At 44.9% G+C, this 26903-nt stretch overlaps 7 protein-coding genes across 10 annotated transcripts in view; 6 read left to right on the top strand and 1 right to left on the bottom strand.

Annotated features, from left to right (window-relative positions):
- Positions 1 to 26903, bottom strand: part of LOC126559328 (complexin) — a 553464-nt gene that overhangs the window by 325631 nt on the left and 200930 nt on the right. The window lies entirely within an intron of this gene.
- Positions 1 to 26903, top strand: part of LOC126556746 (attractin) — a 317924-nt gene that overhangs the window by 204180 nt on the left and 86841 nt on the right. The window lies entirely within an intron of this gene.
- Positions 1 to 26903, top strand: part of LOC126557182 (ATP-dependent RNA helicase SUV3 homolog, mitochondrial) — a 304903-nt gene that overhangs the window by 47223 nt on the left and 230777 nt on the right. The window lies entirely within an intron of this gene.
- LOC126557898 (facilitated trehalose transporter Tret1) lies at positions 7466 to 10302 on the top strand. Its single transcript, XM_050213808.1, has 5 exons — positions 7466 to 7578; positions 7693 to 7824; positions 8907 to 9092; positions 9178 to 9422; positions 9524 to 10302. Exons 1-5 carry the CDS (start codon positions 7473 to 7475, stop codon positions 10295 to 10297), a joined length of 1443 nt encoding a protein of 480 aa, XP_050069765.1. The 5' UTR covers positions 7466 to 7472; the 3' UTR covers positions 10298 to 10302.
- Positions 17292 to 19024, top strand: LOC126557888 (facilitated trehalose transporter Tret1). The gene is made up of 4 exons (XM_050213797.1): positions 17292 to 17449; positions 17531 to 17686; positions 17764 to 18015; positions 18105 to 19024. Exons 1-4 carry the CDS (start codon positions 17329 to 17331, stop codon positions 19022 to 19024), a joined length of 1449 nt encoding a protein of 482 aa, XP_050069754.1. The 5' UTR covers positions 17292 to 17328.
- LOC126557917 (facilitated trehalose transporter Tret1-like) lies at positions 20487 to 22143 on the top strand. Its single transcript, XM_050213829.1, has 3 exons — positions 20487 to 20584; positions 20701 to 20856; positions 20939 to 22143. The coding sequence occupies exons 1-3, from the start codon at positions 20524 to 20526 to the stop codon at positions 22141 to 22143; spliced, it is 1422 nt and encodes a 473-aa protein (XP_050069786.1). The 5' UTR covers positions 20487 to 20523.
- Positions 23099 to 24577, top strand: LOC126557946 (facilitated trehalose transporter Tret1-2 homolog). The gene is made up of 2 exons (XM_050213875.1): positions 23099 to 23138; positions 23211 to 24577. The coding sequence occupies exons 1-2, from the start codon at positions 23099 to 23101 to the stop codon at positions 24575 to 24577; spliced, it is 1407 nt and encodes a 468-aa protein (XP_050069832.1).

Below are 26903 nucleotides of genomic sequence, written 5' to 3' on the forward strand. Positions count from 1 at the left end.
AATCGTTTGCAAATAAATTATAAGTACATCTTGGGTCTACCCGGTAGTGCTGTGAAGAATTTATTTATCTTGTTACAATGACTAATACAAAAGTACGCCGTACAATTTGAAGGAAACTTTAACAATGCACAAAAATCATTAGGAAACGGAAAGCAGAACAATAAAGTTAAGCTGATGAAACGACAGAAATCCCTTACTGTACACATGCCCTCGATGTATGCCAGCTGTACCGTATAGGACGTGTTAATGGTTCTATTTCCAGAATCATTAAAAAATGCTGCAGACCAACTTACAGGAAGATGACGAAACGTTTCCCATTCAATAGCAATAACACAGTTAGTATGGATATGGCACACAGCACATCAGCTTCGGGTAATTCCCTTTGCCCTTACGATACGACGGGTTTCGTCTTGTAATGCATTACCCGAACAGCACGTGGTGCGTAAGCAGACCAGAAACGCCAGCACGAACAACACACAAGGGGACACCGGAAGCATGCGTATTTCGAGGCCTCTGCCAACCGTTTGCTACACCCCTTGATTTGATTGAGTCAGGCTAGATTTCGCTTTTTAGTACAGCGACAATTCAAAACATAGCACCACGTGAGAGTTTCTACGCCGATCAAGAAATGAATTTAAAAAATCCTTATGCATTTCTTCCCCTGCGCATGTAGAGAACATCGCTACGGAGAGAGAGAGAGAGAGCGAGAATTGAAGAGAAAGGTTGACGTCACGTGGAGTTATGCTCGGCGTCTGGAATGAGCAAACATGACGCTGGTTTGGTGTGGTGGGAGCGAGATATGTATGGCCGTTCTTATGTACGCGCGTTGCCGGTTTCCCTCCGGATTGTTTGCTGCGTGGGATCCAGTCCAAGGACCTATAGTGGGGCGTACGGCAAGATATTGGTCCGCACGCTGTTCCTTTCCCATTTTGCGGGGTGTGGAAATCGATCAGCCGTCAAGTGAGTGTATATTTTTGGGGTGTTCAGTGTTTAACTGGCAGCAGAATAAACAGGACGTTTAAAACCTCTATCTAGCGAGTGGACCGGTAAACTACTAGGTGTGCCCAAGTTCGTGAAAAGTGTAAGGTGTGTTTTCCCGAAGCAATTAATAGTCGTTCCACTGGAAAATCTGAGCAGTTGTCCCACACTTACTGACCGGTAATTTGATGTGTCCCTATTATGCAACAATGTTGCAGCAGTGACCTTGCTAAAGGTGCTGATTTTATGCTTAAAACGCTCCGAAGCTTTTACTGTCAAACGTCTAACGATAATAGTGATATTATATAGCAACATGACGCAATTCCTAGCCTGGAACACTGGAACACTTTCGGTTCGGAGAAGTTGATGGATGTGGAATAAATATTCGGCCGTGTAACTGATAACAGATTGCCGGACAGATCGAACTTGCTGGCACTATTTAAGCAGCCCGGTTGGTTGTTGATTAGAACCGATCGACAATCATAACCCCGTGCTGATGGTGGAGCACAGTGGAGCGAAAGCTCGCAACCTTAGAGTGCAATAACAAGTGAAAGTCATTGGTCCCCAAAAAACGGAGGGACGTAAGGAAAAGTATGTCCAAAACACTAAATTTTCTCCCATATAAGAGTGGGTAACGGTTGAACGCGGTCGAAACGTCGAGGGGAACCGAGCTGCCGTGATGTTTGGTTGATAGTGCGCATGCACACCCGATGAAATCGGACGACCATCGTAAGCGAATCCAGCAGCGGTTCGGCTGTAGTACTCGCAGGTTCATTGAAAGGACCCCCTTGGTGACGCGGGGTGACCTGTTGTACGCATGATGGTGATGGTAACCTGTAGGAATGCATTTACGCACTTCGAACACATTACGTGTTGGTGAAAAGTTTAGTAATTTTTTTTCAGAAAACTGAAGAAATTTATTTTATTTACGTGAGTGCAATTATTGACCGTATTACGTAGTTGTGGAATTTAAATTCTCGTAACAATGAAACAAAAAAACATCCAAAAATACCAGTTCACGGTAAACCAGTTTACCCCAAAACTGGAAGCGGGCCCCCAGAAAATGTCAAACCTCGGTTGATCTCGTTGATCGAATTTTCGCGCCCGACCAGCCTACCGCATCCAGAGACCGGATTGAACTGGCTGTAAAAACCCCTATCGTCCCCTCAAAAACGAAACCAAAATACTTTCATTCTCATTCGCTTACACGCGCTCCCAAATCTTTAATCTGACAAGTCCTGCTCTCCGCAGATAGTATCGACGCGGGTTGACGGTGTACAGCGGAGGCCAAGCGAGAAAAAAAGCGAACATTAAACAGTTAAATAAATAAAGCCACGTTATCATATGCGCATTAGGGGGGTTGCTTTTTAAGCGTGAGAAAGAGAGAGAGGGACAAAAAGAGAGAGAAGGTCTTAGCTTAACATTCCCTCGATCATGTCTTGAAGGGTAGTGGCTTAGTGTGCGGAGTTTACCCTGCTCAACTACTAAACACGTTTCGGTCGAATAGTATGCATAGATAATCCTCTGCATCCAGAGAGAGAGAGAGAGAGAGAGAGAGAGAGAGAGAGAAAGAGAGATTAAAGTGTGTGTGTGTCTGTGTGTGACCACGAGGGGATGATGGAGCAAGCGCCGTCGCGGATCCGATTATCATATTTCAAGTGTCTGCGTGGGGTAACAACGATCGGATTGCCGGTCGCGTTGCGGAGGATGCGACGCGTCCCGAACGTAACGTCGACGCGTACTAGAGCGAGAAAAAACGGCGCCCAGTCGTATGCGACGTGCTCGCTCTAATTTACCGGCTGCAATTTCTTGTGCGCCACGTTCCGATACGATTTAATACCGTTCGAACTCGCGACCGAAACGGATGGTCCGGAAAAGGTGTCCCGGTTCAAACTACTGTGTGGCTGTGTCCTGCGTTCCCAAAGAAGGATCCTCAATAGGAGTGTGATTTGTGACTTTTGGTGATCATTTGTGGGGCCTAGTGTGTCAGCAAACAGTGCATTGGTGGAGATTAGTACACAAGGTACGAACCATGCTTTGTTGTAATGTGCGGAAGTGTCCACGATTGTCGTACGTTAGCTTGTCAACGGCACGGAGTTGAATGGCCTCTCTCGTTGGAATTATGTAAAATTTGGTTTACAATCGAATGTATGTGTGTGTGTGTTTGTGTGAGTGCGCGTGTTTGTGTGCCAGCATATGATTACAAACAAAGTTACCCCATTCGGGGCACATGCTAATATGTAGGTCCTCTCGTAAAGTTCAGTACACTCTGTACTCGGTGCCCGAGCTGGCAATGGAGTACAAATCTAATTTCACGCGATGTTCCTGTAGTATTTATCCAACATTGGGTGCAAAAATAAATTAAGCAAATTACCAAAATTTTCATACAAATTAAGATTCTTCAAGTGTCCAAAGATCTCAAACGAAATATACTTTTCAGGCGTGTTTGTACCGATCATATACACAAAGTTTGTTTGTGGCCACTACGATATCTATTCCATTTCCGACAGCTGCTCAAACTGCTGGTAACCATGTGGCCTTGGATAATGACACTTGTGTTATCTAAACATATGCGTTATGGTGGTGTTAGAAACAGTTAAAAAAAGCCCGTACCATAAATGAAGAAAAACAAAATGCCTTTTTATCAAGCCCGGTTTTTGTATCTTATGGAGACCATGATGCTTGCGATAATGATGTAGGATACAAATAAAAAAAGGCACAATGCATAAACACAAATGTCTCTCCATCTGGTTTACTGCAATGATGGAGCACATTTTCTGCTGTCAGTACTGGCGACAACATCAGTACTTGATCGTTTTTCAATTGACGGCTCATCTTGCGCACAGAGGATCGCAATTGAACGCAAATTACTTCCAGAGCGTCGCTGTGTGTGGGGAAAGTTTCGTTCAATTGAAGAGGGAAACATGGACAAAATGAAAAGACGAAGACAATGTTATTGGATACGATCGAAGGCACGCAGAATAACAGAAACCATTGCAGTAACGACAGAAATGCAGATCAAAAATCAACTTCAGTAGAGGATCGTTTTTCCTTGGTTTAAATTGATTGAGATTAAGTTGAATGTTGAACGTAGCAAGCGCGAATACGACACGATCGTTCCATCCTCGATCAAGCATTTCTTTTGTGAAGCGCTGTGGCAAAACTTTTCTACGAACCCAACCACACAAGCAAGGTGTCACTTGACCTTCACTCGCCTCAAGACCGCGCAAGAAGAGGAGGAAAAAAAGTCGTAGGGTCAGCCGGGTTGTTTGATAGCGGGTAAGAATTAAGTAATCACGGTCCTTCTTCTTTTGGGACCGCAACGAACCTCTCGTACCGTAAGATTCGACACATGTAATTGATCACATTGTGTCCTTATCACCCTCCCGGTAGGTGAAATATGTGCGGCCAGATAGCATTGTTCATGCCGTGCGTGAATGAAGGCACCGACACCAATCTTTCCGGTTCGGTTGGACCCCGAGATAGTAGCACAGCACAGGAATCGGAGATGTTTCTCGAATAGCTCCAGCAAAGCATCCATCCACTGATAGCCGCTGGTAGTAAGTTCAATCGCACCACAGACACGGTGCTAGAAAGGGAGACGCACTGAACCGTTCAAGTAATTGCAATGAAATTGTACAATTGCCGTTTATCCTTCCGTTTTACGCGTATCTTATCGTAAAATTGCAAAGATATCAATTGGCCAATTAAACTTCTGTTTAGGGCGTGCGTGATCAGCATGCGTTACGAGCATGCTTTGTCTACGATGAAGCATTAGAGATGCATTGGCACAATTTTTTCCTTACAACCCAATTTGATAAGATTTGCTCAATATTTTACACGGCCGACCGTTTGATTCATGAATGAGCATCCAACTGCTAGCTTCTGTGGCAAGCCGTAATAAAAAAAAGCAGCGAACTTAATCCACTGATTGCGCCCCACGTACACGATCGCTTGATTAGATCTGTCTTCCATAACAAATTAACTAACAAATCGAATGTCTCGCGCCGGTTCTCCGGTGCAATTGCGCTTTGCCGCGCACGGTGGGGTTATCAGCATCGTCTGATAAGCTGGAGCCGGCCTCCTATCAGTGTCATTATTTCGACTACGAAAGCTCACAGTAGCTTTTGCAGCTGTATTTGCAACTAAAAAAACACAACTGGATTCATCGAGATTCTCGAACAATTCCTGCTGTGTGCTGGCTCGATCCGCAACCGATGGGGAGGCGACATATTTTTAAAATCCTGTTCACAAATCCTGTAGCGCAAATCGTATGCAAATCACCGCGTGCCAGGTGCGGGCAAGATTATGTAAAACGCTAAACCCCGAGCAGGTCATTCGGTTTCGGGCTGTAGCGCTCGGACTCGGCAAAAATAAACCAGGAAGCGAAAGCTCTCCCCAAATCGATCAACTGCCAACGACAATTGGCAGATGGACGTGGATGGTGGTGGGTGATATGAATGTAAACAATACGCGATACTATGCACAAAAAGTGCCGAAGATTGTTTTTCCTGTTGGGATTTTTATTTTTCTTTTCTAGTATTGAGTTTGAAATTTGTATCAGTAGAAGTGTAGGATCGTCACTAATTCATGGACCAAGAGGCACAAATAAATGCGTTTTTTTAGCATACAATTCCCGTCACTCACTTCCCTCAACATCCCGCCCTACGGCTAACCCCGGGTCATTTAATTGCATCCTTATCAACTTTAATGCATTATTTGCCGGACTAAAACGGCACACCGGCAGCACACAGTCCTGCAACCAATGGCACCACGTTGTCGCCATTGCTCGACGCTACTGTTTCGCGTCAAACGTCCCATCTTTCTATCAACAACTCATCATCGTCATCATCAAATTAATAATAATTACAAAACCCTACCAGCTGATAAACATCGATGCAAACCGGCGGCTAGTAGCGAAAAACTGGGAAAAGGAAACATTGGCGGGGCCTTCCATCCTTAACGAACCGCGCGTTTCGTCCGATTCGGTTAACCATTTATGAAAAGCTGGCCAATGTGTGGCTAGAAATGCGTTTGTTTCGGCCCCACCCGGTGTGTACGGGCAAACCCACAAATAACACGAACCCGAGTTGGTGGCCGAATTTTCCTCGTCACTTGTCGAAACATCGTGCATAGCGGCCGACCGACCGGCGAAGGTCACCGCAAGGACAAATTGGATGAACCGGGAAACACAAGGGGGTTAACAGCGAATGCGATTTTCTGGTTCGTGTGTGCCGAACCATTATTGTGGACACGAACGGAGCATTCTGCGGCTCATCTCTTTGCCGGCTTGCAACGGAATGCGAAAGTATTTGTCCTTAGTTTTTCCCGCCAGTGCGTCACGAATGATGTCGATGGCAAGCGTTTGAAGTGATGGGTTTAGAGTTTCAACTACATGGAGTTATCAACTCGATCATATTACGAGGTTGGATCGAGTTAAGTCGACTTTTAAGTGTTGGTTTTTTAGGGGGGGGGGGGGGGGGGAGGGGGGAATATGGACGGCTTATTCGTGCCATCACAGTAGCTGGTACTCCAACATCAACATTAAGCAGTTTCACCTTCATTTACACGACCTTTAAGAATTTATTTTTGTCACCATTTCCATGTCTGTTTCGTCTGCCGATTTGCTGGGGCGTTCAGGTCGTTTATCATCTTCAAGCTGGTCTTCTAGTTGGTTGATTTTTACACATAACAAATCTACAATTATCTTCACATATTTCTCAACATTGATACTTTTGTAAATTCCATAGAGGATTTTATTTTTCTTGTCGTATGAAGACCGTATCTATATCCATACTGTCATATATCCATGCTACGGACATCATTTATACAAGAACAATTACAACCTTAATTTGATGTGAAATTCTAATCAATTACCAAGCGGCAGTAACATACCAGTTTGCACTCTTCAAGAAAATTCCATCCATCAACACTTGATTGATAGCCTGGTCAGCTCCAAACAATCCACCCTTCAATTGGTTGGGCCTGTGAAGGTATGCCTTCGTGCAAAAAGTGCATCAAAACAATTTTCCTAGTCTAGCCCCTAGGGCCCTTCGATGACGGAATCGATCGGAACCAGCCCCAGCACGGATCGCCAATCCCTTTGCCAACTTTTGTTTGTTTGTTTATTTGGTGTGTTTGCCCTTCGAGCCGCCCGGTTGTGAAGGGTAGGAGGGAGGGTGTCCCGTGTCGTGAATTAATGGACACATCGGTGAATCGTGCAGTGTGGCGCGTTCGTGCCGCGTGCAGCACGTTTCACAGTCCGCTGGTGCCAATGCAAACGCATCGAACCGTACGTACGAGTGTTTAAATATTGAATTTTCACTTAGCGGCACCGGATGGGGTATGCCCAAACCCCCGTTTTCCAAACTGCACGATAGTGTTACAAGACCGTGCCGGACGGGGTACTATTTGCTTAGCAAAAATTGCTTATTGTGAGTGTGTTTTGCGCGCTTTCCTTTCCAGGTCCAGGCAAGTCAAGTGCAGCAGTCAATATGAGCAGCAACGCGCCCGGGGCCACCAACCCCATGCTGTACGATCCCATCCCGGAGGGGCAGGGCTCAACGTCCAAACGCAACCAGTTTGTCGCTGCGCTCGGAAGTAAGTAGCTTGGCACGGCACGCCACCAATTGAGCCGACGCTTTTTTGGGAAGCCGGTGTTGGCCTGCCTGCTTAACAAGATAATGATGAGTAACAATTTGACTTCGTTTGCAGTTTGCATGGCGGCCGTCAGTGGCGGTACGGCCCTCGCCTGGACTTCGCCCGTACTGGCCCAGCTCGTGCCGGCCAATCAAAGCGATACGAGTGGGCTCGAGCGTGAAAGCTTTCTGCTGACCACCGACGAAGGTAAGAAAAGGTAGCCCAGGCGGTATGCAACTAGCCGATACTTTCTCGCACAGTTGAAGTGGCTGTTATCAGTGTTGCAGCGCATCTTATCACCACTTATGCCGGAGGTTTGTCAACTACTGCTGCTTTAAGGGTGGCGGGGTCGTAAACCGGCTCCCACGGAATACTGCCTGCAATCGTGCGAGTGCACACGGTATTTGGGAGGATTATTTTTTATTGGGGGAATTTATGGCCTCTTATCTACCGTAAATCACGTGAATTACGAGAGCAGACTCCCCATGCGGTGGGCTTAGAAATTACCGCACGATCTCGGGGGCGATTGTCAAGATCAAGCAGTGAAAGTGGATTATTTAATCAAGCAATTAAATTATGGAATTCATTTATTTAATGATTTATTACTACTCTATTAGCTTGTCTCTTTAAGATATTCAAAAGTACAACAGAGTATCGGGGATTTAAAAAGTACTTGTTTTCTCATTGGAGGTATTTTTGTTCATTTTTGGAAAGTACCAAATCCCAAAAACACCCTCAAGTAGCTAAAGTTTAACCGGTTCCCGAGGTAAACCCGCGGAACCCGTATCGAATGTATTTGCATTTATACTGCCTCACATGCTCGCGTGCAGCGCGTATGCAGCGCACGACAGGAATTTGCGACAAGCGTACGTATCTGTCTGCGGTTGTCTGTGGTAGATAAATTACACTTTCATTGGAGGCGGTGCACGCTAATGCATCATCATCCCTATGTGCGAGTGATGGGTGGAAAGGTGATGCATTTCTAATACTGCCCAGGCCAGCACATTTATCTTCCAATCAGCTGCGATATCGATCAAGACTTAATCATGCCGGCCTATCATTAGTTTGGCCTGAGAGTGTTTCAAGAGTGGTGGTTCTAGCTCAAGGACTAGTGAGAAAATGATTTGCTAAGTAAACATTATTACTACCGAGCTCGAGTGTGGTCGCTTGAAACGGTAATTAGCGTGGAAGGAAAAATGCTCTTGAATACATATGCGCTTCAAAAGAGTATACTCCAATGAAATCTATAAATAAAGTAAGTAAATAATATGACTTTGCTATCGTTTCAGGATCATGGGTAGGCGCCTTTCTGGCAGTGGGAGCCTTTCTTGGTGCCCTGCCTGCCGGCTACTTGGCGGAAAAGATCGGACGCAAATACACCACGATGTCGCTGGCAGTGCCATACCTCATCAGCTGGGCATTGATCATTTTCTCCACCGGTGCTGGCATGCTGTACGCTGGTCGTTTGGTTATTGGTAAGCTTAGAATACAAAGCATTAACAAGAACTTATCATCTCAATACTTACCACCTTTTTTTTGCTTTGACAAACCTGCCACTAGGAATTGCAACCGGAGCATCCTGTGTCGTTGCGCCGATGTTCATCTCGGAGGTAGCCGAAACTTCCATTCGTGGTGCTCTTGGAGCATTCTTCCAGCTACATCTAACGGTTGGCATCCTGTTCGTGTACGCCGTCGGTTCCTACACGCACTGGGTAACGCTGAGCATCCTGTGTGCCCTATTTCCGGTGTTGCTGATTGTGGCAATGTTTATCGTACCGGAGAGTCCAGTATATTTGGTCAAAAAGGTATGTGTGATGTTTTTAAAAATTAAATACAATTTTCTTTTAATAAATCTATCTCTCTCTCTCTCTCTCTCTTTCTCTCTACCTTACACCCAAAACTTCAGGGTCGTCGCATTGATGCTGGCGTAGCACTGAAATGGTTCTGGGGACCGAACGCCGACACTCAGTCAGCTCTGCAAACCATCCAGTCCGACCTGGACGCTGCTTCGGGCGATGCGAAGGTGTCGGATCTGTTCACCAACGCGACCAACCGGGCAGCACTCTTCATCTCGCTGCTGCTGATGTTCTTCCAGCAGTTTTCTGGCATTAACGCGGTCATCTTCTACACTGCACCCATCTTCCAGTCGGCTGGCAGTACCATGGATCCGGCCGTCTGTTCCATTGTGGTCGGTGTTGTGCAGGTCGTCATGACGCTCGCGTCCTCCGTACTGATCGATAAGGCGGGCCGTCGGATACTGTTGCTGCAGAGCAGCTTTATCATGGGCGCGTGCTTGATTGTGCTCGGTGTGTACTTTAAGATGCAGAACGACAAGGTGGACGTATCGAACATTGGGTGGCTGCCGCTTGCTTCGGTGGTACTGTTTATCATTAGCTTCTCGCTCGGATTCGGACCAATCCCGTGGATGATGATGGGAGAGTTGTGTGCTCCGGACATTAAGGGATTGGCATCTGCGCTGGCAGTCATGTTTAACTGGACGCTCGTCTTCCTGGTAACGAAGAGCTTCGGTACGATGCAGGAGCTGCTGGGATCGGACTGGACGTTCTGGTTCTTTGGCGCGTGGATGATGGTCTGCACGGTGTACGTGTTTATTAAGGTGCCGGAAACGAAAGGAAAAACCAACGCACAGATTCAGGCCATCCTGGGTGGCAAAAAGTAAAATTGTTGCACGTACTGCTTCTGAGAGAGAAAGAGAAAGCACGACCATATATCTGTGTGCGTTCGTTTCGGTTTGTTTAGTATGTCCTTCAAAATTCCGTGCCCGTACCGTAGCGTCGTTAGGGAAAGAAATGTTTGATAAGTTTAGAACGATTTATTTTAACGTGTTGTAAATATGTTTCTGTAGCACTTTCTCATGTCTACTAGTATATGTATAAAAATATTCGTAGATCCGTTGTAGGTGCATTGTGCCAGATATCCTTTGGGAAAGGGAAGGGACAAGAAATAGATTAGGATCGGTAAAAGGTTTCTTGTGCGTTTTGGGTATAATCGAAACGGAGGATGGGAGACAGGATGCTGATAGAAATTTCAAAAGCAGATGCTTGAGTTTTAAAACAATATATCGCCATAATAGTACGTAAAGGAGGAGAAACAAAAACACATATACGGAAGGAGTGTGAAAACAGAGTGAGCAAAGGGTTTAGGTTCGCTTCCTTTAGCCGCCGGGGTTGTGCACTTGCAGGACGAGGCTACCGTACTGGAGAGTTTTGTGGTATTGTTTGTAAGAAGTATGCTAAGTTTTAAATCTAAGTTTAGGTTGCGTTATCGTTCAATTAATTCAGTTTACTGGGCACTGTTTGCCAAAAAGCAAGAATGTTTGCAAAAATTCTACGGGATCAGAAAGCTACTCGTAGCCAATCGTAGCGCAGGTTCGACAGTTCCTTATTGTCAATTGTTTATCAAAATTATGTCCAACGAAACGATTGTGTATCGTAGGCGATATATACGCAATCAGTCTATCATATCAGACACCAGATTTCGAGCGAAAGGTTGTCAACACTTTCGATCATTCTCAGCCAGAGTACGTCGCATCTCAAACACATAGTCGCTAAAGACCACGTATAAAAAAAAACATAATATGTCTGAAAACAAACTTCCCTTACCAATGGTACAACCAATCACGAACCTCGATCCGGTTTTTTGCCGTAACAGCTCACTTTTTTTTGGGGAAATGTTCATTATCATGCTAGCAATACAGATACAGCGGCTAACACACAAGATTTCGTTCCATGGTGCCATATCGATTTAAAACCAAATTATACTGAATGTTTAATAAACTCCTCAAACAGCTACACGAATAGTGAAGAGTAACGAAAAAGGCTTTAGTGTTTTAGGTGGAGCAATATGGCTAAATGTATAACAGGGCATACGGCTGGCTTTTGGCGGCTCATGTAAACACAGTACTAACCAGGCCACATCACCGTACTAGGTCGCCCATCCCTTCCTATGAACATTTATACCCACCGGATGACGGAATGGCAAAATTGGTGGTATGTGAAAAAGCAGTTTTATAGCACTATTCAAACTGGCAAAGAAAAAAACAGGTTGTGTTGTGCATGAAGCTGGAAAAACGGCAACGAACCAGGTGGAAAATATAATATATTTAACCGGTGTAATTTGTGTGTTTCACTTCATTATTTTGTTACATTTTTATAGCTTTATCTGATGAAGTATTTGAGATGCAAAATGCTTCATCATCATGCACTTTGCTTGCTTGTAATTGTCTTTGAAACGATGGCATACGAGCTTCCAGTAACAACCCTCGATCGTAAAGCAACGGATAACGTTACGCGATGATTAATCATCCGGATATTTGTCGTTGTTTGCATACGGTGGAAGCCAACTTTAAACATTTGTTTTTAAATATGAAAACCTACTTTGGTCTAAATTGATTCTCGGCAAACCGATTCAGCTTCAAATTACTACGGCGCTAAACATAAACGACATTGCTGCTCGAAAAACTGCTCGAATAAATTTTAAATCTGCTCATCATTTCCGCTAGATGGCGCCACTGTCAACAGCTAATTTTCCACGATAAAACCGCGTGGCCGCAAAAGGGAACCGGGCATTGTTTATGCTGGCACGTACCGACCGTTACATTCTTGCACACGGCTTTGACGGCGTTGGCAAACCGCACAGAAGCATTTTAACAAATATTAGTCACAGAAAACTACCTGCACGCGTGCAAACTGGGACGCGTAGCGAGCAGCGTGAGGTGTTTGCATTGTGATACTAAAGTATCGGTCAATTCATCACTGCATTGGAGCCTCACGTCAACACGTTTCCTGTTTTTCACGTGTATTAAGGTTACGGAACCTCTTTGATGGTGGCTACAAGACTGCTAGGGATGATTTTCATGGTAGACCATTTTTTTCATGATACTAACGAATTTCCCAGACATTTCTTGGCCACATCACTTCAAGCTGAATTGTCTAGCATAGTAAATGGATCGCATAAATACACTTAATATCAGCGCATCATTTTGGCATTGGGCGTAACAATCGACTGACGACAGCACACGAGCGAATGTTTGTTAACAGACCCCACAGCGGCCATTTCAATAACTTCCTGATAACGTCAATTTGTTTGGCCTCATCCCGATTAGAGCTGCTTGTTTGAGGCTTACGCGTCGACAGGAGTTCACCAGTGTGGTGCGATTAGCTCCGGATCACGGATCTACTCTTGATGGGACGCTTTACCTTAGGTAGATTGTGTACCAGAATCCGCAAATTGTTAATAAGCATGTACAACACTTCTAGAGGCTAACAGATCAACGTTCTGTGGTATGTATAAGAAATCAGAAAGGTGAGCAATAATAGAGCCTTTAAAGAGCATTTAAATGAGTTCAAAGCTAACTTACTTTAAAACGCTTTACACATTGTGATAAATTACTACAAAGCTTCAGTGAAAAATAATCTAATCATCATTCTTCACTAAAACATATGGTGCTTAAGTCTCTCGATGAGCGAGCCTGTTTACTTATTGATACAATTGACGCCCATCGACTAATGCTTTTGCACATTCTAGTTCTTCATCACAGTAAGTAGATTGGTCCCTACAATACGAGTTTATTGTTTGCTGTCGACCCAAACCGCTAAAATTAAGCTACAAACTACAAAATCAACGTGTCCGCATGACACATTATCAACGATCAATTTAAAATACCCCCAAAGGTCACGCCAAACATGTATGCAATTTTTAGCCCGGTGACAAGCACGTGTTGGTCTTAATCGTTGTTCGGTAATTTTCCCTGCCAGCCAACTCTCACCATCTAGAAGAAAGAAAAACTCGTTAAGAGAATTGAGAGACGGAACGAGAAGTGTGGGCAGCCGGTTGGTAGGTGGGAAAACCGGGAACTACTTTTGTTTGTCCCGCCGCCCGATTCCGGTGGTGGCGATTGATGATCGTTCGCTCTCGATCCCCTCCTCCCCAGCAGAAACAAGGCGGTATAGTGAAATAGTTGTAAAAAGCTTTTTTTTTTTGCTTTATCATCATAACACAGTCCGCCACGGACGTACACAAACGGCACGTTAAGTGAGCAGCTACTTTCCCTCTCCAGTGTGGTGTGGTTCTGATAAGTTGATTAAGCGCTGCACTTGCTACCGATTCTCTGGCAGACGGATGGAGAAGGCGGGAATATGGTGAGGGGGTATGCATCAAATTTGCATGTGCACCAACATACCAGCGGTCGGGCGATTATCAAACGTAACCTACATGGGCAGACAGCAGCCCTGGATGAGGTTAGTGTTGCTCTAGCTATCGGAATCAACAGACCGGCCGACAGACGAATCTCGTCTCGGCATTAAGCTGTAACGCGTTACGATTCGGTGTAGTATTGTTTGCTCAGCTGATACTATCAAGCTTGTGTTGTTGTAATTGAACTTGAAAAAAAAAAAGCGAGAAACAAAATGTTTCCACAATGGTAAATATTGTTATTTATGGAATGGGTGCGAAAATAGTTTTTTTTTGTTGTCTCGAGGTCTCGATCAATTGAAGCAAGATAGGGATCGTCTTTATTAAACATGTGATAAGATCTTCGATCAGCTTGTGTGTGAGTTTGTGGTTTTAACGCGAATTTGAGGAAAATTTATGAACCGAGTGTAATAGAGCAAACCGAAAGTAAATGTAAACCATAGAGTGTATGAAAGAAAGGAAAAAAAAATCCTCCAACTGGGAATTTTGAAGGGTCAACAGTTGTTGAATCGTTCGGAGTGAAGCATTAGAATTATTATTTTCGTTTGAAGTGCAACTGTTCGGGCGGTACTGCATGCACAAACAACGTTGCGAATACTTTTACAGTTTTTTGTTTAAACAACCAACTATTGAATCATAGGGCACGTGTTTGCTATCAAACAAAGCGGAAGATACCCATCAGATAGACGTGGTGTAGGCAGCGCCACATGAGCTTTCAGGTGTTTTAATTCGAGGGAGAAAACACAACACAACAATGCATATTTGTGCAAATGCAAAGGTTGGTCGTATGCGGGTTTTAATGGGTCACATATCTGTTAGAATTTTTTGAGTCGATTTTTTCAAACAGTTTTTTTTTAATTTTTGTATATTTTATATTTGATTATGTAACATTATCTTTCTTTTCGATATAATAAGTAAGTGTAATAAGGAGCTTAAAAATACAAACTATTATTCAAAATTTATGAAAAAATATAGTTTTCCCTTCCTTGCTTGCTTCATATGTTCCGCACCAAAAATGTCAGTTAAAAAAAATCTATGCGCAATAATAAAAAAGTATAAATATTAATAATATAAATATATTTGTACTATATTAAATGATCTTGAATGACCATTACCAGCATACTACGTTTCTCTTAAGCAATGAAAAATTATGAACTATAAATGTGAGTTTTGAGCAATGCTTAGATACAATTACTTTTCATTCATTCACTTCAATAGAGTTTCTCTGCTGGTTCCGCGTCTGTGTTGAGTAGCTCCAGCTGCTATCATCAATGAGCTTATCAACCCATTCAACCAAAGCGCTCCACACACATAACTTCAAAGACGTACAAATTGTTCGTTAGGCGCCTCTGATATTTGTTGTATTTGTGCTATTTCCTAGAGTTGTTAAGCGATAGAAAATAACAAAAAAAAAAGGAAAAAGATACCCTTTTCCTAGAAATGTGGGCTGATTATTTGTTCTACTGTTTGATCTACTAACATTCTTGCTCTGTTTGTTGGATGCTTTGAAAACCTTGATCGTGTTCAAGATTGATTCAATACAGTAGACAGGCACTGGGATTCGCTTACATAAAACCAGACCATCATTTGACATGATTTACTAACTAGAATCCTAAATTTAACACAAAGCTCCTGTAGCTTCCCTCCCAACGATTGTATTTGTATAAATAAACAGGCTACTTCAATCGCCTGCTGCACACGATTGGCCAGAAAGAGAACGATATTTCGCATTATGCAAATCGGACTGCAACTCGCACCATTGCTCGCCCACGCTTAGATTTTGTTTATTAAAAATGAACTTGAAATCCTACCGTTTCCGGTACCGGTGGTCTCGTGGCAGTACACCAACCTTGACGTTGACCGATGACATCTGCCTGCTGTACGCCGACCGAGACCATCTCCATAACTTCTCGCACTGCGTAATGCTTTGGACGCGTGCGACAACGTGAGCATGGCCAGAGAAAACAAGCGCCTAATTAAAACGCTACTAACGCACTTGCTTCCATCGGCTTTGCGTTGGGTGGATCAGTATCGCACAAGAGGTGCCAAAGCCATCAAATAAAGTTGCCTGATCGGTGATAATGTGCCGGTCCGACCCGAGGACCGGCGAATGCACGTGCGTCGTGATCGTGCGCGATCGTTCAATTGTTATTGTTTGTGATGAAAAGTTTGAGTAATCATTGTTGATGGATGGTAAGGTTAATCCAAGAAAATCCTTCTATCATCGTTACTTGAATCGTTCCGTGCACTTATCAATCCATTCGCCGATTACCGGTAGGACACTTACATTTCACGGTCACCTCTGATACCGGGAGTTTTACGAACCAATGCCGATAGAGTCGAGTGCATCGATTTGACGAGATTGATTTCCTTAATATGAAACGGTATCCCAACCGGGTGTGACTTTATGGTAGATTTTAAAAGGGATTCGCACTATCCATCGAAAGCTTAGTCGCGCTTAGCCAGTTGACGGTGGTACACTGCTCTTCCGGGTGGAGCAATAGCAATGGTTGTAAAGATCTAGAATAGCGCATCAAACGACGCCTCGGTCTATGGCTAGTGTAAGTGTAGTGAAGGGAAGGAAATGCAGAGTTGTTCAAAAGATCAATTTAAATAACATTGTTGTCTTGGCAAGTGATCACAAAGAAGAGTGCCCCATCGTGAACGGAGGCCGTGGAAGAATCGTCTCAATCTCAGATCAGATTGAGTGAAACCCCTCATAGACGAGGCCTGATTCTCGTGGATATTGAAACAAGTTACTTGTAGTTTAAGCGATGAGCCTAACCCCGATAAGTGATATTTAGATAATACAAGAAGTATCTAGCAGTGGCAAACAATATTTGCGGCTGTATCAGTACTGGTTAAAAGTTAAAAACCATAGCCCGACTCACAAATATGAATCGGACAGGAATGCTCAAGTGTCGCCATCTCGCTGCCACTCCTACACGTACCAGATCGACTGATAGTGCGGCCTGTTGACATAAATCCAGCGTCATGCTCCTTTCTTCCGTCTGCGTCTGGGTGTATGTTTATGTTCAGGGAGTTCCTTCAAGTGCTACCGTGATCGTACCCTGCACACGGTACGCGCGTATTTATAAGAACCGTGATAGCCTTCTTACGGCATTTCATTCGATTCCTGACATTGAACCAGCGCGACAGTCGATGCGCTGTCAAGTTTCGCACTCGACATTTCAATATCATCCTCCACATCACGGCCCGCACGAGGACGGACGGTAAAGGTGCCGGCCTTTGACAAGGAAGTTCTACCGTTTACTCTCCATTCTGCGTGTACCAGTTAATAGTGTAGGCTTTTTTATTCAAGATCTTGTGTTTAAACAAGGGAACTGATCCTTAGAATCGTTTTGTGTCGATGGGTAGTTCTTGCACAGTGGTTGATGAATTATGTGATCGTACCGAAAGAATCGTGACAACAAAAACAGGGACAGTTACTAATGATTTCTACTTGCGTTGCTTACCGTCACAGGGATACAGTGTTAAATGAATCCTGCTGAACTCAATCAGTACCAACCAGTCGCTACCTTTGAGAAGCTCGAAAGCTCACATTTCTACAAAATGGAAAAGGGTAGTCCATCGCGCCAGTTTATGGCTGGTATTATCGGTAAGCAAAGCACAGGTTTGATGGGATTGCGGTGTGCGTTTGTTTGATAAATCTGTTCGATGGTTTTGATATCGCACGCAGTAAACCTTGCCTCAGTTATGGTTGGCACATCACTCGGCTGGACCTCGCCAATTGCGCCCAAGTTTGCCTCGAAAGACGACACACCGCTCGATACGATCCCGACGACATCGGAAAGCTCCTGGATTGCTTCCTTGACAGCACTCGGTGCACTGATCGGTAAGTGAATTATTGGATTGGCTGATGAGCAAGCTTTATTTGACCTGTGTTTCTTGTGCCGTTCTACCGTACATTAGCGCCCTTCCTAGCTGGACCGTCAGCGGAACGATTTGGACGTAAGCTCACCCTACTCGGCAGCTCAGCTTTCTTCATCCTGTCCTGGGTGTTGCTGTTGACGACAGAAACCGTAGTGCAGGTGCTTGTAGCTCGCTTCTTTCAAGGATTGGGCGTTGGTTTTGTGATGACTGTGCAAACAATGTACATTGGTGAGATCGCCAGTAGCGAGTATCGTGGTGCGCTAGGGTCACTGATGCAGTTGTGCATCGTTAGTAAGTATCTTGTACTTCGGTTCTCTTTTACCCCTGATGATCGCTAATACCGGCGTTCGTACGCATCATTCTTCTCTCACTCTCTTCAGCTGGAATTCTGTACGTGTACAGCATCGGTCCGTATGTCTCGTACCACGCACTACAGTGGGCCTGCCTGGCACTACCGATCGTATTCGATGCAACATTCTTCTTCATGCCCGAAACACCAGCCTATTACATCGCGAAAGGTGACAAAGAGAAGGCAGTCGAATCGTTATGCTTTCTGCGCGGCAAAACTGTGGAAGGTGTGCAGGAGGAACTGCACGAAATATCGACCACCGTCGAGGAGTCGCTCAAGAACAAGGGAACGTTGTTGGATCTTTTTCGCAATGCCGGTAACGTGAAGGCACTGATCATATGTGCTGGACTGATCAGCTTCCAACAGCTGTCCGGCATTAACATAATTCTGTTCTACAGTCAGAACATTTTCGAAAGCACCGGCAGCAGTTTGTCCCCGGCCGTTTCCACCATTCTCGTCGGTGCGGTACAGGTGTTGGCGAGTGGTGCCACACCACTGATTGTCGATCGACTCGGGCGTAAGCCAATCCTGCTAACGTCCGCTGGAGGCATGTGCTTGTCGCAAGGTACGATGGGATTGTACTTTTTCCTCAAGTACATCGAATCACCGTCCATCGACAGTCTTGGCTGGTTGCCAATTATGTCGCTAATCTTTTTCGTCACGGTGTACTGTATCGGATTTGGACCGTTGCCGTGGGCAGTGCTTGGGGAGATGTTTCCGGCGAACGTCAAGTCGATCGCATCGTCGATCGTTGCCTCCACCTGTTGGGTGCTTGGTTTCATTATTCTGCAATTCTTCTCCGACCTCGACAAGGCCGTCGGTTCGCACTGGTCGTTCTGGATCTTTGGCATCCTTTGCGGGGTGGCGTTCGTGTTTACCTTTACTACGATGATGGAAACGAAGGGACTTAGCTTACAGGAGATTCAGGACCGACTGAACGGTAAAGCCTAATGGGCATGGCGATGTGACGGCACAGCGTTGTCTATCTACCACCGTGCATTTGCTGCGTGAGGTGGTAGTATTAGTGCTCAAACAAATTATTGCTGTAGAATTACTATTTGTTACTTTCTTCGTTAGGTCAGTGTAGTAAGCTTTCACGCGAACCAAAGTGATACGTTTGTTAGGGAGTACCAACGCAAACGCTCGTGTTGAATGTATTGTGTTACTTTGCCGTTATTGTGTTACTTTACTTGAATAAAAAAGTATGTTTACCGTATTGTAATGTGGAGTAGTTGTTTGAACGTTATAAACGACCGAAAAAAGGCATATGAAGGTAAAGTAGGTTAACAGTAGTAGTGAGATATTTCCAATCATCTTATCTCAAGGAACACAGTTAACTCTTCAAACCAAAATACTGTAAATATGGTGAAAAAATTACGAATTTCTTAATTATAATTTAGAAAAAGAATCTGTGTGCTTCTTAAAAATTTTGCTTCAGTTTCTCTTAAATGAATTATTAGATTAATTTGACACTGATGATTAATAATTTTGTATTTTATTATACAGAATTTTTATAATGATTCTCTTAAAAAAACTACTTTCCTCCTCAACCACAAGCTCCGACTTCCGACAAAAGCTTTCCGTCCATAGCAAGCAGACGATCAATGTGAGCTTTTGTTGCGGTTTGAAACCCAACTAGCGTAAGCTTTTGTCGGAGGGGAGCTATTCAGATTTTGTTTAATTGTTTTTTGTGTGTCTTCTAAAAAATAAACAAGCATAACCCGTGTCCAACCGCGATAAGACACTGTTAGTTATCTGGTGTAAAAGGCATGAGCGTGAGATCGGGTGGGGAGAACAAATGCCGCCTATTGACATAGACGGAAGACACAGCCTTTTTTTCGCGACATCCTGGCCAGTAAAAAAAAGGAACGCCGGAGCAAAAACTAAACATACGAACAATTGATGGGAGGGAAGCGGAAGATTAAGCGCAACAGTGTGGTTGCGTTTAATTGGTAATCGGTAATGAGCCAGTGTGATGAAGTAGTTGCTACGATCCGTACCAAGTTGGCGGTGGTCAGTCAAGAGCCCGAGCTCTTTGAAGTAGGACGCGCCGGAAAGTGAGAATGTTCTAATCTGCTGTGTAAAGTGGGAGCTGTAAGTTGATTGAATAAAGTCGTAGTAGAATCTGGAGAAAGGTGGTAGTTCGATCATTGCTGTGTCGAACATAGTTAGACGTGTACGGGACTAGGGACTTTGAATCCGACGTACTTTTTTGTCCAACCCTAGTGGTGTAGTGTGTGGGGGATATAGCCAATTAGCGTGCTATTGTGGATGCAACGACGTGCTAATTACTTATGCTAGTTTCATGGCGATGGCCTTTCTTCACTAAATGCAATTGGTGTACCATCGTGCGCAATAAAGTGCCATAAAGTGCAAGATACCGATCAAGGTACTATATCGATACTGCTGGACTTGGGAAGACATCAATCACTCATCTGCCCGTTATCGCCATGTGGATCAATGGTATTGCATTTTTGCGCAAGAAATGCCAGTATTTGGCGGCTATTTTGGGTGAGTATTATGTGCGTTAACAGATGACATGTGTCATTCCTAAAAAATAGGACAATTACTCAGTACGTTCAGCTAGCTTTCCATTATCTGCTAAGTGTGAAGTTCACTCGTTACAGCGAACTTGTCCGTCATCTGTACTGGGTGTGCGATGGGCTGGACGTCTCCGGTTGAATCAAAGCTTAGCCATCCGAGACTTTCGCCACTATCTACAGTGCCGACCGATGCAGAATTCTCATGGATAGGTTCGATACTTGCGTTGGGCTCGTTGGCTGGTAAGTCACGAAACTAGCTAGTAAACCGCGAACAACAAACGAAAGTCACTCTGATCGATCGGCGGCTTTCCGATTCTTACAGGACCTCCACTAGCAGGCTACATCGCACATCGTTTCGGACGAAAATTGGCCCTGCTTGCGAGTGGTGTACAGTTTGCGGTAGCTTTCGTCCTCTTCGTAACAGCCCACACCGTAGCCCAGATTCTGGTCGGCCGATTTCTACAGGGATGTGGAATCGGATTTTCACTAGCCATCACCCCACTGTACGTGTGTGAAATTGCAACAGCCCAGCGACGTGGTGCGCTCGGTTCACTACTCCAAGTTTCGATGACTCTTGGCATGCTGCTGGTGTACAGCATCGGTCCGTACGTTAGCTATGCCGCGATGCAGTACATTCTGCTCATTATTCCAGTGCTGTTCTGTGCCGCCTTCTGCCAAATGCCAGAAACACCACACTACTACGTTGCCCATGGCCGCTACGCGGACGCATCTCGTTCACTGGAGTACTTACGCGGTGAATCGATCGAAGAGCTGCAGGATGAGTTCGGTTCGATACAGCGCTCGGTGGAGGATTCGATCCGCAACCGGGGCACGCTCGGCGAGCTGTTCCGTGATCATGCCAACCGGCGTGCACTGTTCATTTGCACCGGCATCATCGTACTGCAGCAACTGTCCGGCATTAATCCGGTGCAGTTTTTTACGCAAACCATCTTCGAAAAGACGGGATCGTCGGTCAAACCCGAGCTGGCGAGCATTATCATCGGCGGTGTGCAGGTGGTAGCGAGCATGATAACGGTCCTAACCTTGGACAAGCTTGGACGCCGCCCGTACCTGCTAATCTCGTCCGGTGGCATGTGTTGTGCGCTGGTAGCCCTCGGCACCTACTTCTATCTGGAGACGCAGCGCGTGTCTAGCGGCTTCTCGCTTGACCGGCTCGCCTTTCTGCCCGTCCTGTCGCTCGTCGTGTTTACGGCATCGTTCTGTCTCGGATTCGGTCCGATCGCGTGGCTGCTGATAGGTGAAATGTTTGCGCCAAATATCAAGTCATTCGCATCGTCGATCGTTTCCAGCACCTGCTGGGGTGTGGCCTTTTTCGTGCTGTTTTACTTCAGCTCGCTGGATGCGGCCATTGGCACCCACTGGCTGTTCTGGACGTTTGCCATCTGTACTGCCGGTGCGTTTCTGTTTACCTACCTGTTTGTGATCGAGACGAAGGGCATGTCGCTGCCGGAGATACAGGCACAGCTCAACGAAACCGCCCCGGTAATAATAAACGATAAGCCCTAGAGCTGTGGTGAAGCTAAGCAAATATATGACCGTGGCTTTGCGTTGATTGCTGGCTTTCGCTTTCGACTTTGTGAAGATGTGGATTAAGGACACTTGGGACTTATCGGCATCGTCAAAGATTTTTTTGAATAAGTACGTTGTGGAGTAGCTGCTTAAGTATCTGTCTAAGAAGGATCAATTAGGGTGAAGTGGTTAAAAGACACAGAGAGCGAGAGTTGTTTACGGTGACATGTTGTTTTGGATTCGATTCAGCCGGATAGTCATGGGACACGTACTTGTTCTAAGACGTCAAAGGATCATGTTGTAAAAGCAATTGATTAGTACGCTTTATTACCATCATAATCATCTTCCTAGAAATCAAGCTGTTACAAACCGAATCGCTATTTACGCCAAATGTCTGTAGAGCTTAACTAATCGATCCTATAAGACCTACCGGTGACGTAGTATATTAGTGTCTCACAATTTTTTTTAGTTTCTTGGTTCCGTGCCGGGGCTAGTCCTAAGCAAAAACCTTATATAATGATACGGCTGTTAAAACTTCTCACGTCTTACACTCACACCAACATGAACTGGAAGCAATCTTCTAAGTTTCGCTTAGTTATAACTCGCTTTACATTAATAAACGTATAACAAATTCTACCTAAAGGAGAGTAAAATGTGAAGTTTCCGATACGATGACAAATGCATGACTACTTCCATTGCATTGCAGGGCTCCATTGCTCTAACCTTCTGCCCGGCAAATAATCGATTGATGGTGCATTTCTGCAAACTTGTCGTACCACTTCTCTGCCCATGTTCGATAATTTGTACAATCTGTGCAATGTTTGATTTGTGCACCGCCTTGCCTAGCGCCGGTGCCGCGCGTCATCCGGGTATAAAACCGTCACACACACCCACCTTGATAGGTTATTGTGTTCTGTTTTAGAGTGAGAACAATCTCAGTACAACTGTCACTATGCGCTGGCGTTACAGCGAATTACTGGCGGGAGCAGTTGGTAGGCATTCCATTTTCTATCCCTTGGTAGACTAAGTTGATCAGTATTTACTATTTTTTATCCCTTTCGAAGCAAACCTTGCCACAGTTTCGGTAGGTTGTGGCATAGCATGGCCCTCCTCGACGTTTCAGAAGCTATCCGAGGCTGATCGCGAGGATAATCCTTTCGCTGAAGTGTTGTCCGAGAAAGTTAAGTTGTGGTCCGAAACGGCCTTAGCAATCGGTGGTCTTGCCGGACCATTGCTGGCGTGCTGGATCACACGACGAAAGGGGCCACGTCTAGCGCTACTACTTAGCAGCGTCCTGTACATTGCAGCCTGGCTGCTGTTTATGATCGTTGGATCAATCTCACTGCTCATAGTGGCGCGCACCATTATTGGCCTGGCTAACGGTTACGTGTTATTGGTGGTGACACTCTACATTGGAGAGATTGCCAGTGATCAGTACCGTGGAGCATTGGGATGTTTCATTCAGATCGGAAGCACACTGGGCATCCTGATAGTATACTGTACCGGACCGTTTGTGAGCTATTTCATGCTACAGGTAATTTGCTGTGCAGTTCCAATTCTGTTCGGTACATTGTTCCTGTACATGCCAGAAACGCCTCACTATCTGGTACAGCGTGGCCACAACCAGCGGGCATTAGAAACACTGATGTTCCTGAGAGGAGCTCGCAATACTGAAGAAGTTAAATCGGAACTGGAAGAGATACAAGAGTACGTGAAGCGGCGTGACGGGGATGATGGTGCACCAGTACGAACAGTCCATCATCTGAAACATCTGCTGACAAACCGAGGCAATCGTAAGGCACTATTGATCAGCTTAGGATTGGTACTGTTTCAACAGTGGTCCGGCATCGACATCATTCTCGCCAACAGTGAGCTACTGTTCGCCGAATCGAACGCTTCCCTAGGACCAATCTATGGTACAATTGCGCTGGGTGTGCTCCAATTTCTATCGAGCTGCTCAACACCGCTCTTCATCGAACGTACTGGACGCCGCCCAATACTGCTGGTATCATCGATCGGACTAGCGATTGCACTAGCAACGCTCGGGACATATTTCATGCTAAGTCGCCACGCTGTTTCGATAGTGTCAATTCGCTGGTTACCACTTACAGCTTTGCTAGGCTTCGTGACACTTTTCAACGGTGGCTTTGGTCCGGTTGCATGGGCGATCGTAATGGAGATCTTTGCCCACGAGCTCAAACCGATCGGTGTAACATTGTCCGTGCTCGGCTCGGTACTGTTCGATTATACCATCCTGCAGCTTATCACCGTGCTCACAACGGCTGCTGGCCTAGATTGGGCGTTCTGGGTACTGGCGTGCATCTGTGCTGCAGCTGGTGCGTTCTGCTGGATATGCGTCATCGAAACAGGCGCACTTAACCTGCTCGAGATACAGGAACGGTTGAGCGGTATCAAAACGGCACGGTTATGAAATCGGTCCTCCGAACCACTTATGCACTCGCAGATGTGTAGCAGCACTATCGTTTCACAGTGACATTGCCGTACGCGCTGTAGGACACGGCCCGCGCATTGATAAGCACTGTTTTCTCACCCCTGTTTCGTTATGAAAACAATGCATCGCCGCCAAAAGCCGCACATACCTTCGCACACAGTGAACAATGTTGGTGCTAGTGACAAAATGTTTCGCGCAAAATTTGTTTGTTTACGTACCGCAAACTCGTATGCTAGTCTAGAGATTTGGTCGTGTGGGCCTGCCTTCCACGGTGGCGCGATAATGCGTGAACGTGATGTGTGCATTACGGTGAGCAGAAGAGTGAGAAGCCGGCTCCTATTGCGATGGCATCCTTTTGGACAGCCACGGCACAGAACAGTAAACATTACGCAAGGCTTGAGAAGCCGTTGTTGACGGTTTGCTGCATTGTTCGGGGTTCCACGTGCTCGCGATTGCAAATGTTGCTTCCCGCCTTCCAGCCCGCATTTGACTGATAAGACTGTACGGTGCACCGTGAAGCAACTACAAACGGCTGATGACGATAGTTGCGTTCTGATATGTCGTAACATCTGAGCAATACAACTAATCTGATAACAATCGACGGAGGCTTCGATTGTTCTGATTGAATAGCAATCGGACCCATATGCAATCACCCCAGTCGATTATTTAAAAGATCAATAAAACGCTCCTCCTTCATGTGTTATTTTGTATTTCGAATAAAGAACTACCCAAGAAAGTTGTCATTCATTGTTTCCAACGTCTGTCTGGAGTCGTCGGCGACATAGGAAGTAATTCTCGAGTAGAATGAACCACTAAAGCATCATGCACTCCTTTCGTCAGTCCTTTGTCTTTCCATCGTCGATCAATACAATGTTAATGAGTCGAGAATAGTTGTAGTAAAATATATACCACTGAAAACAATGACTTATTATTGTGAGATTACTTCACTGCGTATAATGATACGATAGCTTGCAGCAAATTTTGTCACAAACACATTTGCTCTAATCGCTTGAAGTCGGCTGCATCATTGTTAATTGACAGCAATGCCGTTAGTTTAAAAACCTGTTTTATAATACTTTGAAGATGTTAATGATTCGCCAAGGTTATCAAACGAGGGACAATATAACAGCAATGTAATCTACCTATTATGCATTTATTTCCACAGTTCGATGCGATGTTACATGGAGTCAAGAAGCTGTAACGCCATGCTTTGAGTGCTATGAAGAGCAAAATGAAAACAAATGGCTAAACAAAATATTATTATTCTTCGTTCATCTGCTCAGTATTATAAAGAGCTGACTAATCCTTAATCTGGATTCGACTCTGCTTAACATCAAAGATACTTCAGTTTTAGAAAATAAAACCACACGTACGTACAAGTGATTGCTTACTCACTGCTACCTTACTGGAAATGAAGGATTCGAATGGATTACACCCCCCCCCCCCCCCCCCCCCCCTTTCAAACACGTGCTCATTCGTGAATATTACTTAACAAAATCATTCACCGGCAAATATCGGCCAGAGCTACAACACACACCCGACGGCTACCCGTTGACCTACATGTGGATGGGGTTTTTTGGGACCAGAAGTTTGCCCGAAACCTGTAAGCGCGTCCGGTACACGAGAGGTCAGTGAAATGGCTGGACACCTCTCCGGCGTAAACATTCATGACTCATTCGTATGACTAACGATTCGTAGCATAATGCTGTTTAAGCATGTACGAGTATTAGTGAAGTTAGGGGGGAGTTAATCCATCGATGGGGTGGAAAATACCGCCACATTATTGGTGGGTATCCCGCAAATCATTAACCGATACAAGCAAAGCATAATTTTTTACCGCGCTCGGAAACATGTGTTGGCATGGTACAGATGAACCTGCTTCATTTGGACAATAGCTTAGTGGAGGGACATAATATCATGATAGTTTTTTGTGCGTTTTTGTGACGATTTAGAAATTGTAATTGAGTTTATTCCTACGGCAATAATTTCACAAATATTTTAGACAATCTTGTTAGTTTATTTATCATTTACTTTATTTAATTCAGCGGACCGCTTGAGGCTCTCTTGAAGCGGGATATCAAAACAAATGCAAAATACTTGATTTTAAACGTGGACGAAATAAATTAATATAGAGTACGTCGCACATCACGCACTGTATATGAAAGCGAATGAAGCTACGTCGGCGGAATTGAATTTACGTTCGGGGGTATCATCAGGGGTTCAATTCGAGAAGATCGGTACCAAATCCTATTCGTGCCTTTCTCGCCTAAGTAAACTGACGGTCAAATAAACTGACGTCAAGGTG

Source organism: Anopheles maculipalpis, chromosome 2RL (assembly GCF_943734695.1).
Source record: "Anopheles maculipalpis chromosome 2RL, idAnoMacuDA_375_x, whole genome shotgun sequence".
Classification (NCBI taxonomy): Eukaryota; Metazoa; Arthropoda; class Insecta; order Diptera; family Culicidae; genus Anopheles; species Anopheles maculipalpis.

What these genes read in the sequence shown, in the direction of transcription:
- LOC126557898 (XM_050213808.1), top strand. Translation starts at nt 7,473, where the DNA reads ATGAGCAGCAACGCGCCCGGGGCCACCAACCCCATGCTGTACGATCCC. An exon ending in TCTGCTGACCACCGACGAAG is followed by an intron (nt 7,825 to 8,906) that starts GTAAGAAAAGGT and finishes CTATCGTTTCAG; the next exon opens with GATCATGGGTAGGCGCCTTT. An exon ending in CGCTGGTCGTTTGGTTATTG is followed by an intron (nt 9,093 to 9,177) that starts GTAAGCTTAGAA and finishes ACCTGCCACTAG; the next exon opens with GAATTGCAACCGGAGCATCC.
- LOC126557888 (XM_050213797.1), top strand. Translation starts at nt 17,329, where the DNA reads ATGAATCCTGCTGAACTCAATCAGTACCAACCAGTCGCTACCTTTGAG. An exon ending in GTTTATGGCTGGTATTATCG is followed by an intron (nt 17,450 to 17,530) that starts GTAAGCAAAGCA and finishes TATCGCACGCAG; the next exon opens with TAAACCTTGCCTCAGTTATG. An exon ending in AGCACTCGGTGCACTGATCG is followed by an intron (nt 17,687 to 17,763) that starts GTAAGTGAATTA and finishes ACCGTACATTAG; the next exon opens with CGCCCTTCCTAGCTGGACCG.
- LOC126557917 (XM_050213829.1), top strand. Translation starts at nt 20,524, where the DNA reads ATGTGGATCAATGGTATTGCATTTTTGCGCAAGAAATGCCAGTATTTG. An exon ending in GTATTTGGCGGCTATTTTGG is followed by an intron (nt 20,585 to 20,700) that starts GTGAGTATTATG and finishes CACTCGTTACAG; the next exon opens with CGAACTTGTCCGTCATCTGT. An exon ending in TGCGTTGGGCTCGTTGGCTG is followed by an intron (nt 20,857 to 20,938) that starts GTAAGTCACGAA and finishes CGATTCTTACAG; the next exon opens with GACCTCCACTAGCAGGCTAC.
- LOC126557946 (XM_050213875.1), top strand. Translation starts at nt 23,099, where the DNA reads ATGCGCTGGCGTTACAGCGAATTACTGGCGGGAGCAGTTG. An exon ending in ATTACTGGCGGGAGCAGTTG is followed by an intron (nt 23,139 to 23,210) that starts GTAGGCATTCCA and finishes TCCCTTTCGAAG; the next exon opens with CAAACCTTGCCACAGTTTCG.